The 15,841-nt window shown below is 35.8% G+C and overlaps 1 protein-coding gene across 4 annotated transcripts in view; it reads left to right on the plus strand.

Annotated features, from left to right (window-relative positions):
* Nucleotides 1-15,841, plus strand: part of arid4b (AT-rich interaction domain 4B) — a 109,860-nt gene that overhangs the window by 33,128 nt on the left and 60,891 nt on the right. For all 4 annotated transcript variants that reach the window (XM_041252887.1, XM_041252889.1, XM_041252890.1 and 1 more), the window contains exons 4-8: nucleotides 4,931-4,996; nucleotides 5,769-5,859; nucleotides 7,955-8,034; nucleotides 11,080-11,171; nucleotides 12,410-12,548. In XM_041252887.1, coding sequence (XP_041108821.1) covers nucleotides 4,931-4,996; nucleotides 5,769-5,859; nucleotides 7,955-8,034; nucleotides 11,080-11,171; nucleotides 12,410-12,548 — 468 coding nt within the window. The remainder of the gene's footprint in view (nucleotides 1-4,930; nucleotides 4,997-5,768; nucleotides 5,860-7,954; nucleotides 8,035-11,079; nucleotides 11,172-12,409; nucleotides 12,549-15,841) is intronic.

A 15,841-nucleotide genomic window follows, 5' to 3' on the forward strand; every position in this document is an offset into this window, starting at 1 on the left:
ATATTTTAATGGTATTGACTCGTACATGATCAAGCGAATGACAGCAAAACTTTAAGAATAGTATCTTGCCATTCTCACAAAGATAATCAGCTTTTTTTAGTCTTTTACTGAAACGTTGCATTTTTTTTTTTTTTTCTTCGTTGGTACAGACACCATGTTGAGTTTCAGTAGAGATAATGAATTGACTCAACTTGGGTGTAGTGCAAAAAAAAAAAAAAAAAAAAAAAAGTCTAGGGTTTCTTGGAGAATAGAAATTCCATTACTAAAATGCTTAATTCCGTTCCCAATGCCTGATTCTGCAATCATGGAAAATCAGTTGGCAACATGGTGACACAACTTTAGCACAGCACTTTAAGGGGTCTTTTTGTGTTATGAGGGAATCTTAATGGAAACCTTTAACAAGTAATTGCATGAACAATCCCATATTTTGCTATATACTGACACCCATTGGTCCGATGTTTCTTCGTGTTTACAAATCATTCCATTTGATATGACATCCCCCTTTTCTGTGGGATTGGAAATTTTGAATAAGATATTTGAGTACTTCAGCACTTAAAAAAAAAAACAAAAACAAAAAAAAACTGTGAACTCAAGTATTTTATGCTGGTGGGTTATTGATTTTTTTCCCTTTTAAGATGCTGGCATGAAAAACAGTCAATTCAAAACTACTGAGGGCAAACAAAAACTAAAGTAATATGCTCATCCAAAAGTCTTGACAGCACAGGAAACTAAACTTCAGTCCAAATTATTTTTCCAGAAAGCCAATGCTGAAGTGGATAAAACAAAGTAACCAGAAGGTCATTGGTTCAAATCCCACCTCTGCCACTGACTGACTCACTGTGTCTCCCTGCGGATGAGATGTTAAATCAATATCCTATTGTAAGTGACTCTGCATATAATGCACAGTTCACAGCCTACCTCTGTAAAGCGCTTTGTGATGGTGGTCTACTATGAAAGGCGCTATATAAAAGTAAATATATTATATGTGGATAGCATCAACCCCTCATGGCTTGGGGAATTCATACTCAGGAAGGCATGTTATTGGCAAAAGAAAATAAATGGCAGTAGTGATGATATGCTGCTGCTTTTTCATTGTGTCTTCTGGATGATACGGCTGACATCAGAGGGTGTGTGTAGGGAGGTTTCAGTTTGGTTGCCTCAGGCTCATAAGGGTCATACTGAAGTATTAAAGATGCATTGCCAGCTTTTCCACTGCATTTCTTGATCCAATATCAAATTTGTTTCATTTTGGACAGTGCTAAAGTATGATCAGTTCCAGGTTTTACTCTGTGTGTGTGTGTGCTCTTTCAAATATATTCAGTATAACACTTGATGCTTGATGTATGGTTAGCCAAAAAATTTATTTTTTGTGCTATGCAGAATTGATTCATTTCCTTGTGTTAGAATGTGGATCACTGCAGTAACATTACTTCTAGAATAACTTGCATATGATCTGCATCATAACTAAAAGGATAAAAGGTGCTAGCCCTTGGGCTTCCCTGTGTAACTACAGTATAAGAATAGAGACACTCGGTGCATTTAGAATAAGCAAACTCTGAAGAGTGGTTCCTTTGTGTGACACGTGCCCTTGTGATGCTCTCTGCTACAATAATTTTGTATATTGGGAGTCAGCTGTTTTACTCCAGAATTACCATGCGTTCCCTTTCAGATACCCCAGACAGACTATTGGGCAATATTGTTTCCATTGGTGCCAAGCTTATAACTTCCTTATTTTCGTGATCTTGCCTTTCAAACGATGTCGGGGTATTTATTTAGGAAAAGTCATAAATGGACAACCACATAACTTTCAGACACGCAGAGTAATTTAAATTTGAAAACCTCAACCCATCAAAATGACTCCCGTGGCTAATGTTAAGGTGGTATATGTGAATAAAACATTGCAATGACCCCAGGTCTTGAGACTCAGACAAAGGGTGTCTAGATGACATGGTCCATCAAAATGACTCCCGTGACAGATAATGTGAATGCACAGGACCAAATGAAACAAGTCTGACAACCTGAACTGACAGAGTCGCTACAATATATTGAACTTACATTAATTAAGAGATATTATTTGCGTTTTTAACGGTACTCGAGTAATACATTTAGTGCTGTTACAGTAGCCTCATTGTGGATGTTGGTGAGGAGGTATACATCTTTTTTGACTGTTTAACTGCCAGCAGTTCTGTGTAGCGCTGGAAAAGACATGTAACCCATTTTTTATTTGTCCATTAGTATTCACAAACTGACTCTTAGTTCTTTGTTGATGTTGCTGTCGTTTTAGAACATCCAGTATTTTTTCCTCCAGCTGAGAGCCACTCCTGAGTGCATTAGTCAACGCAGGTTTATGGAACATGCACGGCAACAACATTATTCCTGGCTACACTTTGTGAATAACCACAGTCCTGCTTTTCTGACAATATGGCTTAGAAAGCATGAGCTCCAGGAATTCCAGGCTGGTGATGAATTTATTGATGTTATAGCTGATTGCATTTTAGAATCAAAGCTGGTGCAAGAAATTATCTGAACTGTTTATTTGAAAAGAATATTCAAGAAATTGGCTGTACTCCAGATTAACCTTTTTAGCACTGGAAATGCTTGTGGGTGTCTCCTGCTAATGTTCAGAGTGTTTTAATAGACACTTACACTACTTGTATTGAAGAACCATAATTTTAAAATAATTTTAGCTGTGGGTATAATATACTTTTTTTATTGTAATTTATTCAAGATTTGGTTTCCAGAATTAAATAGTCTACATGTGAATCCTATTACCGCTTACTACATTTCCATTATTTATATTAAAAGTTTAATAGATTAAACATTTAAACCTTCTCTGTAAACTGTTTACTGTTTTAAACCATATTACACATAATGAAAATAGTAGACTACCGTATTCCTTTGAATTTAATTTACACAGCCCACATTTAGAACCCTCAATTTGAGATAAAAATAAAACGTCAAATAAATATGCATTTGCAAAGCTATAACCTCAATTACGCTTTTTTCGTACAAAACTGACCCGAAACAGTGGTGTTGTAGATTTAGGGTTCAAGCTATTTTCGTCGTTATTTAATTTAATTTTTTTACTGTTAGATTTATAACTAGAACTCTAACTATAAGGGTTACAGGTATGTGTCATACATGAAATGAATGTGCACACACTAGGCTTATAAAAAGTGAAATAGTCTGAAACTCGCCCTGTTGAATACAGATTATTTATTTATCGGAAAATAGGTCCTTGTGCCTTCGATGTCGCCATATCTCTTTTTTCGTAAAGATTTTGAGTGAAAATGTTTGTTTACTGCACTGAGGTAGGTCTGTCTCACAGAGCAGCAGTAACAGTGCAAAACACTTGCATTCAAGGCTATCTTCTAATATGGTCTACTGGAAAAACACAAGTAGGACTTTGTTTTAAAGGTCTTAATCTCCTCTTTCCAATGACTATTGCAAGCAGGGCTGCCTCTCACAGTGCCTGAATAAAAAAAAGTTAAAGGGCTAGGTCGCCGGTAGGATATTTAACAAAAGGTTAACCATGGAGCGTGTTTATTGTGCTACGCACTGTATAATACTTAAGATGGCATCTCTGTCGTACACATACCACCACTCACTCACGGCAACAGCAAGCACGACGCAACACTCCACTGCATCAGGCAACATGTAACCCAGCAACCACAACAGCACTGAACTGTTGTATTGCTTGGCATGTCAAAGGGGTCTGATCAGCATTTCCAGTGTGTCCAAGCTGGTACTTTTTGTTAGAAATGCAGAAATTGTAAGCGTTTCTCTTTTGGAATTCCTCACGAAGCTTGGTTTGTCTTTTCTCATCAGTCAGTCATCTGCTGTTTTGTTGGCAGTTTTGAATTCGCGCATCACTATGCTACCTTGCATTTGAAGGAATACATTACTATTAAGAGGTTTTTTTGTAGTCCTCTTTAAATTTTAATTCCAGTGTATATTGTATGTCTTTGTATAATAATGTATGCCAGGCAGACAGACAATCTACATTATATATATTCTCCCTAGAATATCCTTAGACTATGTCCTTTCCTCAAGTTAATTCAAGATAGGTGATTCCCAAGATCGAGCCTACTGAATGGAAAACATAAAAAGCCATATTTTTACGTATGCATAGAGAGAAGAGCTTATTCAGTTGTGATGGAACTTGGTCTGGACATTCTTCTTTATTGAGAGTTTAAGGGTATTTGCAGGCATCTATCCAGCAGCATTTATGCAAAACTTACATTTTAAATGTACACATTGTACAATAGCTGCTCTTCATGGTAGTATGCTTTTTAATTGAGCATTTTCTGTACAGCTGTGGCAGAGGATGAATGACATTTCCTCTTTTTTGTTTTTTGATTGCTGTAGATGTTTTTCTAATAGTCAGCTTTCAGTTTTCCTAATTTCTTCCAAGGGCTTGGAGAATAGCATTTTTTGGTTGTTAAAGAACTGAGTTATCAACTATATCCTTGGAAACGGGTATAAGTGAATACAATAATCAGAGTAAAAAGATTGTCACTTGGATTTCTGTTGGCTGTTAGAGCCAAATGGGGATCAGGCCATGAAATAACATTCAGTTCCCAGTTTACATTCCTGCCTCAGGAATTATGTACAGTAATTTTCCTTGATATAAAGATGTGATGTTTATCTCCTCCTGTTGATGCATATGCCTGGTAAATTGTGGGAAAATCAGATTTCTAACTGCAGCCTGAGTATCTCTCATGAAGCTCCTTGTTTCATACAGTCTATGCTATAGATGCCATCAGGGGAGCAATACCTGATTAATTGGGCTGTAGAGGTGGTCTTTTATATTTGTGTTTCTCTCTAGCCTCATTTTCTGATGAACACAGTCGATGGTCTCTGTTGATTGCGCTGTTTTTGTTTTTTTTCTCAACCAGTATGCTCATACTTGAATCTTCTTGTTCTTTAGGTAACCTTTAAACAAGATTCGTCAACGGGGGAAGTGCAGGATGACCACATCAAAGGTCCTTTAAAGGTAGGGGACATTTGTTTACTTTTGTCTGTGAAACCGCTTCTTTCTCTCTCCCTTAATCAATGGTTTGGAGAAGATGACAACTGAGCATTGCATTAGAAAACTCTAAATGACAATATTGGAGGGCTATAGGGATGTGTATGGGGGGACATCGGCACAAGTAGAAGAGGTTGGTGTACATGCTACAAATGTTGATATAACCCACACAGACGCCCACCTACTGTAACACCATTTATATACTGCTTTTTTTTTGTTAATATCCTAATTAACCAACCTTCATTTAATTGTCATTTTCATTGCAAATATTTGAAAAAGTGGATCAAAAGAATTCTGTTCATGAATAGAGTTTGTATGAAATCTGTCGTAGCGTACAACAGACAAACCATTTACTCTGGCTAAAATATCCCCAGTCTGTAATGAAACATATAATCATACAGTACTCTATATATCCTTTTAAGAAGGATTCAAACCCAGGTCTCCTATTGTGGAAGGCTGATGTATTAATTAAGCAATAAGGCATAATGGGGTGCAGGTTTGTCAAAATAATGCCATGTTTCCGATGCACTGTGATAACCAAACAAGCTAGACGTTATGCTAATGTGACGGGGCAAGATGTCTCAAACCACTGCCAAATGATGGAAACCTGTTTTGATGGCTACCATAGTTTGTATTAGGATTGATATTTGGCTTCCTGCTATCCTGAACTGACAGTAATTTGGTATTCAATCTGTTTAAAATGTGTGATGCATTTCGGTCTTCCCTCTATTTTGTGTAGGTGGGAGCGGTTGTCGAGGTGAAAACCCAAGATGGAACATTTCAGGAGGCCATAATTAACAAGTTAACTGATGCAAGCTGGTATACAGTAGGTAAGAGGAAAATGAACCTTTTCAATATATATTGGATGAGTACTCCTAGGGTTTTCAACCTAAAATACCTTTGGTTATAAATATCTGTGGTTTGAAAAGAAGTGTTCCTCCTTTTATTTGTTTATTTATTTATTATATCTAAAATGTGTTGAAATCCACTCATTTGTTTGTGTTGGTGTAGGCTGTGAGTGTTAGGTGCCAGTAAGTTCACCGCACCAACAGGGACCTAAGAGGAAAATGTAATCTAACTGAAAAATTGAGCACGAGACATTGGTTTACAGTAGTGCAACACTGAACCAATAATAAGTCTGTGTAGATAAGAATAAATAATTCCTGGGGTCCCCAAGTGGCTCATCTAGTAAAAGCACAGCAGTGTGGTGTGCAGGGTGAGCCATACAGTCAGGGGAGCACAGCCTCACGTCCTGGCTGTGCAGAGTCGTCGGCCTTTAATGGGGATTCCAAAGGGATTTGCATAGACCCTGACATGCCAAAACACGGCAGGGGCTGTTTCTCCTCATTGCGCCACAGCGGACCCTGCTGGCCAGGCATCTAGTTAACTCAGGCAGTCTCCTGCAGGGATGACCTTTTGTACTCAAGAGGCGAGTAGCTCGCTGACATCTGCTTTTGAGTTCCTGGGTGTAAAAAGTGGAAGCTGGCTTGGTCATGGGATCGTAGAACGTACATGGAAGTTTCGGTTCTCCTGAGCTCTTGGGGGAAATTGCTGCAATAATAACACTGTGCAACACAATTTTTGTTCCTGGGTAGTAAGTGTTATTTCCTAATTGCTTATGCCTCAAAAGTATAGAACATGGCTATTATTCCCCACAAACTTTGCTTTTGTGACCAGGACAGTGATATTTCAAAATATCACTATTTCCAATGGGAAAACGGGCAAATGTGTGTCTCTTCGTTCACATAAAGTCAGAAAAAAACAACATATGAATCCAAATTAACATGTATTTATACTAAAGTAATACAAAAATGACTACAAAAGATTTAGAAGTGAGTAGTTTTTCGAGATTTACGATTATACTGTAAATACATTTTTTCCCATTGGAAATAGTGATATTTTGAAATATCACTGTCCTGGTCACAAAAGCAAAGTTTGTGGGGAATAATAGCCATGTTCTATACTTTTGAGGCATAAGCAATTAGGAAATAACACTTACTACCCAGGAATAAAAAAAAATAAAAAAAAAATATTACACAGTGTAATAACAAATTAATAAGACAGGCGCAAAGGTTTTCCAACCTACTAGAAGATAATGCCATATATTTACTGTACATTGTGTTACGTTTTAAGTGGAACTGAGTCTCCGTATGTGACAATGTGTTCAGCATAGCACTAATTTTTAAAGGCATTGAAAACTGATTGAATTTCTAGATGGCATTGATAGCTCAATTGATAGCGAGCTTACCTTGCAACCTCAAACTACAAGGATCGAATACTGATTTCTTACTTGAAATGAAGCACATATAGTAATCATAGCGCAGTTCCCTTGTGGTAGACACGATTTAATATTTTAAAGGGATTTTTTATATACATTTCCATAATATTTAATGAGGTGCAGGTTTAATAGGAATGAAAATATGCATGTAGATGTAATTTGTGTTCCTTCTGAAACTGATTTTGAATGTGTCAAACCACAATAACCACAGTTGTATGCTGTCTAGGGTATTGCTCACAACCTAAAACAAATTTTACTGGCAAGTGGTATTCCCGTAGGTTACTACTATACGTTCTAATATGACTTTTTTGATACATTTTATATCTGGATTTTCTATACCTGCAGTATCCCCCACATTCAAAAACCATTTGGGGTCCTTAACTTCATCGGCACACAGAACTCCAGTTGGTTACTTTGCATTATAATGGGACACTGCCATTTTAAAAAAGTATGGACTAAAATGGGTAAAACATTCTGTTGTAATGTTACCTGGGGTGGTCCTCACAATTTTAAAACATATTGGGGTCCATAACTCAACAGCATACTTACTGGCACTTGTGTTACTCACATACTGCTGATTCTGTGGTCTTTTAAGTACACTGGGTAATCCCTTCTCTCAATATTTTGTGCACTTTCCATTCCTGCAGTGTTTGATGATGGTGATGAAAAGACTCTGAGGCGCTCATCACTCTGCCTGAAAGGAGAGCGACACTTTGCAGAAAGCGAGGTGAGAAAACTATGTGGGCTTTTATCTCTCTTAGCTCTGCATTGTCTACTTAATCAGTGCTGGTGGCAGCATGAACGTGGCTTGCAGCTGGCATGTGAGGAGGGAGCGGTTAGCTGTTCAGTATTTAACATACTTGCCTTTCTCCTTGCTGACCCTTCTTCATTGTAAAGTGGGTGCCACATACTGACGGATGAGTCCTACAACATAATATATTTGTGTAGTATGTTAAACTTGCACAGGGATGCAATTAAATTCTGAAGAGATAGGGTGGGAAACTTGAAATTTAGTGCTGGGGGCCTGGGAAGGTCTTTATGAAGCTCTGCAAGACAACCATATTTTTCTATTCATCTGTGGCTGAAGTTACTGTTTTTGAAATTGTAAACACAAAATGTGTTCCAGTAATTCAGTATAAAATATTTAGTATATATTGAATATTTAAAACCACTCTTTTGGGTGGGAGTAAAAGGTTTATTTTGACGTCACAGCAAAGTATGTTTTTGGTCATCAATGCTCATGTGTGGTAATATTAGACCAATGCAATCAGTGATGACACCTGCTGGGATGCTATTAACGGTACAGTAAGCTTTAATCAAGTCCTGTTTTTATATTGCCGGTTTGTAATTTTTTTTAAATGCCTTGTTGCTATGAATATGCAGCTCCCTTAGAAGCAATCAGCAACACTACAATTTTTTACAAGTTTTGCATAGTTTTATTTACATATACGTTTGACAGATATAAAATTAAGATTTTTCTCAAACACCATAATTTACATAGGTGCATTCCTGTTAGGTGATTTTGTTTAGATTTCTTTTTAAATATTTGAATGGTGAATGTTTTCCTAGTTAAATTGAGATTTTTTTTTTCCCCAGTGCAATGCCAACAATACAACCATAATGTCAATCAAAACATTAGCAGACTATTGTTATTGCTATTTTTAAACATCCTGTTGACATTTTTGCATTGAATTGCAAAGCAGATCTCTGCACAGTGCACAATCATTTTTCAGTTTCACTAAGCAGTAGTCCCTCCCTGCTGCTTCAGTTCTGTGTAAGCAGCATAATCGCTAGAATAAAAGTGAACCCATATTGTATGATGAAGAAAACCAACAATCTAATTTTTTAATTTTTTTATTGCACGTCATCAAAATAAAATAATATTATTTAAAAGCTGATCTCACAGCAACTGTCCCGGGACTGTAATATTTGCTCACAACGTCACATTCACTTTAAACATGTATTCTCAGCATATGTCTGTCTCACGATAAGCATTCCTGGGTTGTTTCACAGTACAGAAACTGTGTGTGGAGGCGTTCTGTACAGCAGCCCAGCGAATGAGTTTAGGCATGAGGGGAATCTGGGAATTGTAGTTTTACCGCATCTTTGCTGTACAGAGATTTTATATACACACACACTTACACATTTTTTTTTATATAAAACATTCACAATTTATAAAATAAACAAAACATTTTGTTGTAGAAAACAGATATAATAATAATAATAATAATAATAATAATAATAATAATAAAAAAAAAAAAAAAAAACCCTGAAAACCCAGCCCTACACAATTTATACAGATTGGGAACCATAGCTGCCGGTCTAATAAAAAGGCAGTGTAGTGCGCAGGACTCTGGATTACGTTTCTTTTTTTTTTTTTTTTTTTTTAAAGCAATATTATGTAGTTTATTATTAATAAACAATTTCTTTTTTTATTTATTTATTTATTTATTTTGTATTAATAATAATATAGATATAGCATACTATCAAAATACAGGTACCAAAAAACTTGGTTCTAAAAAATCCGCATTTTTCATGATACGATTTTAAAATATTCAAATTAAGGTTAACAAAAAATAAAGAAAATAGGAAATCATGTTTTTGGTTTTCCATGTTAGTGACATGTCGACATCATTCCTGTCACTGAAATTTGAAAACTTGCGGAACAGTAACTGGGAACGGAGGTAACTAGTTGAATCTGCCTAATCCCCAGCAACCAATCAATGAACCGCTCATTTGCTTGTCTTCGCCACAGACAGAAGATGTAAGAAGAGTGTGTTCTTTCCAGTAACATCTCATCAAAATAGCTGGGAATTTTATGAACATAGCAGTGGATTTTTCCCAGCTTCTGGCTTTTATCTACATCCCTGCCTGCATCACTTGATTTATAAGCAAGTAAAGCTGTTTTAAAGAAGAGTCTTTCATTTGAGAAAACAGCACAATTAGTTTTAAATGATTTGCTTTATGATTCTCAATTAGTGCAATACTTACTAACTATTCCAGAAATATTATAAAAAAGAATGGCTTATTGTAGGGAAGTGCTGTGGGGAAGCATATCAATGTTGCACATGCTTTAGTTCACAGTGCTTCACCTGTGGTCTGGAGGAGACTTTTCCTGCTACAAGTCTGTATTGTTGATGGTAGCACATGGGTCAATGTAATGTTCATAAATTACATTTTTAGAACATTTCCTGAAATTGAAAAAAATTAAAGAAGGTATTTTTTTCATTTACAATGTTGGTGGTTCAAAATTACACCTCCTTTAATTTTTTGTTTCTCCTGCTAAAATAATGGAAAACCAAACAATGATAATACTTTAAAAAGTTTGCCATTTTGTGGAATGAAAGGGTCACAATCGGGATGTACCATTACTGCTGGGGGAGAACACTGCAGAACTACAAAGGCAAATGATTATTAAAAAAAATAATAAATGGGGTCCTGCCAGCCACACTGGTATTAAAGTTGGTTCACACATAACTGAAAAACATTAATTGTAAGATATGTAAAAAAAATAAATACTAAAAGAAACAAGTCAAAGAATATTACTAGTTTCTAAAAATGGGCTTCACTTGGGTCACAAGATAACTAATGAACTTGTTAACTAATGAACAACTAAGGATATTTTGTTAATGTTTGATTTGTGCTTTATTGTTTTTTCGAAAACCGTTCCACATAAAATGAAAAGGCTATATCAAATGCTGTTAGGAAGTGCATTTTTTGTACTGTTTTGGATTCAAACATTTCTTAATGTGACACTTGCTGCTTGTTACAGACTCTGGACCAGCTACCTCTTACAAACCCTGAACATTTTGGCACTCCGGTTATAGGAAAGAAGTCAAACCGAGGGAGAAGATCGAATCATGTGTGAGTACTAGCCTGGGTTCTACAAATAAATAGTGGGGTTTATCTGATCTTCAGTAGCATTAAATCTTAATATTGATGTACTAAATTTATTGACCTCATTCTGCTTTACCTGCATTGTATTGTTAAGGGGTCAATACATCACATGTTCTGTGCCCACCAAAGAGAGTTCATATTTCACATGCAGCAGGCATTAGTTCAGCTGATCTGTTTGCAGTGTGTAGCGACATTACAAAAAACGTGCAGCTGGCAGTGTGTAGTACATTATCTCATGATCTTGTTTTAATTCAGTTACTGAATTATAAAGTGGATGTAGTTGGAACTGAGATTAATCATACTTGAAGCTGTCCCAGTTTCCTCAGTTCCATTCCCTTAGTTCATTTGTTGTAGTTAGTGTAGCCTACTTTATGAAACTTAAATATTCTGGGTCATGAATCAGCAGGTGAATGAAAAATGTGGGGGATTTAATATATTTAACAAATGATCCTCAAAAGCAGCCATCAGTAGAAGTAGCACTGAGGCTTGATTGTTGAAACATCTTGGGATTGCCAATTATGTTATTAATGATTTGTCCAATGTAACAACTTGGCAGCAAGAGAGAATCTTCTTGCGGTAATTGAAAATAACTAAAGGTCATGAAGTTAGGCTTTAAGGCATCCAGGAACATTCAATTACTATTTCTTTCTTTTTATGAGCAATGAAAGTAAAAATTGGACCTAATGTATTGTAAAGGCTATACTAAGGATAAAAGGCCTTTTAGAAGTGCAGCCTTGAGAATTGGCTTCAAATCCACTCTTGTAAACACTGTCTGTTTTTTATCGTTTTTGAATATAGTTTTAAAGGAACAGTAATTCTAGTAATTGGTTGTTTTACTAACATTTTGTTAAAAGAGGTGCAACTTGAAAATCTCTGATGGTTCCATTGCTGGAGAAGATGTTAAGTGTGCATAATTACAGAATATGTTTCACTGTCCCATGTAGCGATTGAGACTGGGGCTATGATATATCTCTTGCATCTACACAAATGTGTTCATAAGGACTCTCAAATGTAAAAGAAAAGCATGGAATCCTGATTTGGGTTTAGTGGTGGAGAACTGTCCAAATATCTGGAATGCTGCTCATACAAACTCAATCTACAACATGTGCCATTTGATGAACACAAAATGAACTGCCGTACACATGAGCTGTTACTTTTACAGTATGTGGGTGGTGATTTAACTTTGCTCTTTTGCCCTTTTGAAGTCCAGAAGAGGAATCGTCATCATCCTCCAGCGAGGAAGACGAAGGGGGCAGACGACTGAACGATGATTTACTTGGTAAAGTCGTGTGTGTGGAGTGCACAAGTGCAGAGAAGAAGAAGGCCTCTTGGTATCCTGCTCTAGTGAGTATTACACTTCTTGTGCAGTACCGGGTGTATGTTTCTAAGGTGCAAGCATGGTTTTATGTTTCAGCAGCCAAACAGTGTAATAAAACTATAGAATAAACCAGAAATGAACACTAGAAACGCCATCCATCTAAAAATCCATCTAAAGTAGTAAGTTTAGTAAAGCAACACTGAAACCAGTGGTTAGTCCCATGTCAAATAAAAGAAAAGTTCAAAGGGTGGGGAAGGAAGACTTGACCTTTTTTTTAAACTTTTTTTTACCTTCTATTTTATATATATAATATATATATATATATATATATATATATATATATATATATATATATATATATATATATATAGTATAATAAGCAGTATAAACCAGTTTTGATGCTGTTAGATCTTCGAGTAAGTAGCAGGGTTCTGAACAATATAGCGTTGCACGTCTCCACATGTTGCTACAACTATTTAACTGACATACATGTTCGCTCTAGTGCACCGATAGTGTGAGGATTATTGCGCACATTGTCAAACAGGGAACACAGCAAGAACGATCCATGATGTGTTTTTTTTTTTTTTTTTTTTTTAATTGCTCTTTCTGCAGTGATTTGGAGGACAGATCTCAAACCCCAGTGGCCATTTTGAAAATAGCTTTGAAATAAACTTTAATGTAATAATTGTAAAAAGTTGTCAGGATGTTAACAATGGAAAGAAAAATTACAGGTATGTTATTCAAACAGTTCAAGCAAAACGTGGGGACGTGTAGCGTAACATTTTTCGTAAACCCTGCTACTTACTCTAAACAAAGAACTTGTCATTGCTTTCTGGCCTTATGGAAATACCACCATTACATTTTTAAAGTTCTGTATTTGTAATGTACAGATACCCCTGTGTCGGCGCATGTAGGCCTACCCTTTTCCTTTTGACTGAACTGCTGCATAAATGCAGTAGATTTAGAATTGATAATGGGAACTTAATGGAATATATTCCTTAATAATGTGATACAGTTTACAAGTGTTAATTTAAATAGAAAACCACGTACAATTAATTAGAGATTCCTACAGCATCATAAAACATAATATTGAGGTTTGGAGGAAATTGCTGTAGTAGGCACTGTCACAATCAAAATGTTTTAAGCACACATTTGCCCTGACAAAAAAAAACTGCCCTGGTACAAATTCTGGGAGATTTACATCTGAAAGATTGTCTTGAAGGGGTCATTTGCAAGGAAAGCTGCGGTATCGTGATGTTACTACTTGCAGTAGAAGGTTAAAATCGCTATACAGAAAGTGTTTTGTTTTACTATTATGCATCAAATGCATATTCAGATCCATACTATGCATGTTACACCACATTCTTCCTATTTCCCTGGCAGATGTAGTTCTTCATTCATGTCCTGGCTCTCAGCTTCTAGGTCATTATTGGACTGCATTGCACACTGTTTCATAGTAAGGTATTTAGCCTTGGACGATTTTGGCAGTGATGGTTTGTACTTGATTGGCAGTTATCAATTGCATTGAAATTGCATAATGTATCTATACCTGTTGCTTGATACTGTAAAACTGAAGGCATATAAATAATTTTATCTTATCATATTTGATCTGAAAAATTATTTTAATTTGGCCAATAGTCAATGGCTGGGTTTCCATGCAGCTTAGAAAATTGTAACCACAATCATTATTTATGTGACGTAGCACGCACTCTCCTTGGCACTATAGGAAGTGAGCGTCTAAAACATTGTTGATTTTAAGGGGTGGGTAAATCGTCTTTTCACGCTAAAAAGCCTTACAGTGGAGCAAAGGTTTTTTTCAATGGAAACATGTCCACGCAAGTCGTACGTTATGCTTAGGAGACTTCAGCAGTGCAAATCCTGTTTTGACATAACCTAGCGCAACTTTGTACTATAACTGAAGGCTGTGCCAACCAATCCTTTGTTGGCAAGCTTCTTTGACCAAACGGGGGATAAATAAACATAGAGTACAAGGCATTTAAAGACCTCTTCATTCTGTGTTTTTTTTTTTTGACTCCTAAAAAGTGCTTTTTAGTTAAGTTGTTGTATAATCAAGGTTATAAAAAATACTTGAAGCTACTACAAATAAAAAGAAAACCATTTGCAATAAATACATAAATAAATAACAAAGCTGCTCTCTAGAAATTGTGAAAAAATAGATAAAATTACTGTGATGCATGAAAAAAATCGAATCAACGAGACGGGGGGAATCGTTTTCTACGTTAAGTAACCTGTGATCTAATTCATGGTGGATTATTTTCAAGTTTAATATGGTGTTTTATACATAATATAGCCGTAACGACATAAGTACTCGTTCTAAACTTTTTGTTTTTATGTATTTATATTTTTTTAATTAAGGTGTTTTATAGTTTAATGAATATTCAATTTATGTCAAGAATTTTCGTCGTCGGATTTATATGATGTATTCATTGTTTCAAGGTCTTCCGAGCCATTTCCACGACTATTTCGGTACTCAAGACCCATGTCGTGGCTCTGTGGAGCTCTAATTGTCATAGGGGGGGGGGGGGGTAAATGGAAAAAAAAAATAAATACAGTGGAGCTCATTATTTGTATTGTAAAGGCCTCTGAATTAACCATTATAACTGGGATACTGAAGCCTGAAGGCTACCAGAGCACACATGGAATTCTGAGCAAACCGCATTACTCATGGAATATTGAGGAAAATGTTTGTATTCATTAGCAACTAAAACTACTGCTGTATAAGTCACAAAAAAACAAAAACTTTGAATGTTTCCAGTGGAACCATAGGATATCTCTAAACACTGTAGTCCTAATTTTTAAACGAACTGTTATTTTTTCCAAATTATTTACACAGATATTTGTAAGTGTCAGATTTTGTCAGTACTGATAGCATATACAAGTTACACAAATTAAATATACAGCAATGTAGGCCCGCAACCAGCTTTCCAGATTTTAACACAGAGTACAATGTATTTTTATGGGGTAACATGCAAAATTACCTTAAAGTCATGAGTAAACTCAATTAAATACTGTACAATCTTTAATGGTAATGGGGTAGGCGTTAAAGAGCCTTCCATTTTAACTACAATGTTACTTTGAACTACTGTACAACCACGCATGTGTTCAAAATGGTTCCTTATCATTTCAGCAATTTTTTTTCGAGGTATCACATTGACTCTGCAAATTAATTACGTTACTTATTTTAACATTACATTCTTAAACTCCATGAACATGTTTAAACTTCAATATAAAGTCATACAGATAAATAAAATAATGAAATGCATTAATAAGTTATAAAACAGTTAGTTTAATATCATAG

This window comes from Polyodon spathula, chromosome 6 (genome assembly GCF_017654505.1).
Source record: "Polyodon spathula isolate WHYD16114869_AA chromosome 6, ASM1765450v1, whole genome shotgun sequence".
In the NCBI taxonomy this organism is placed as follows: Eukaryota; Metazoa; Chordata; class Actinopteri; order Acipenseriformes; family Polyodontidae; genus Polyodon; species Polyodon spathula.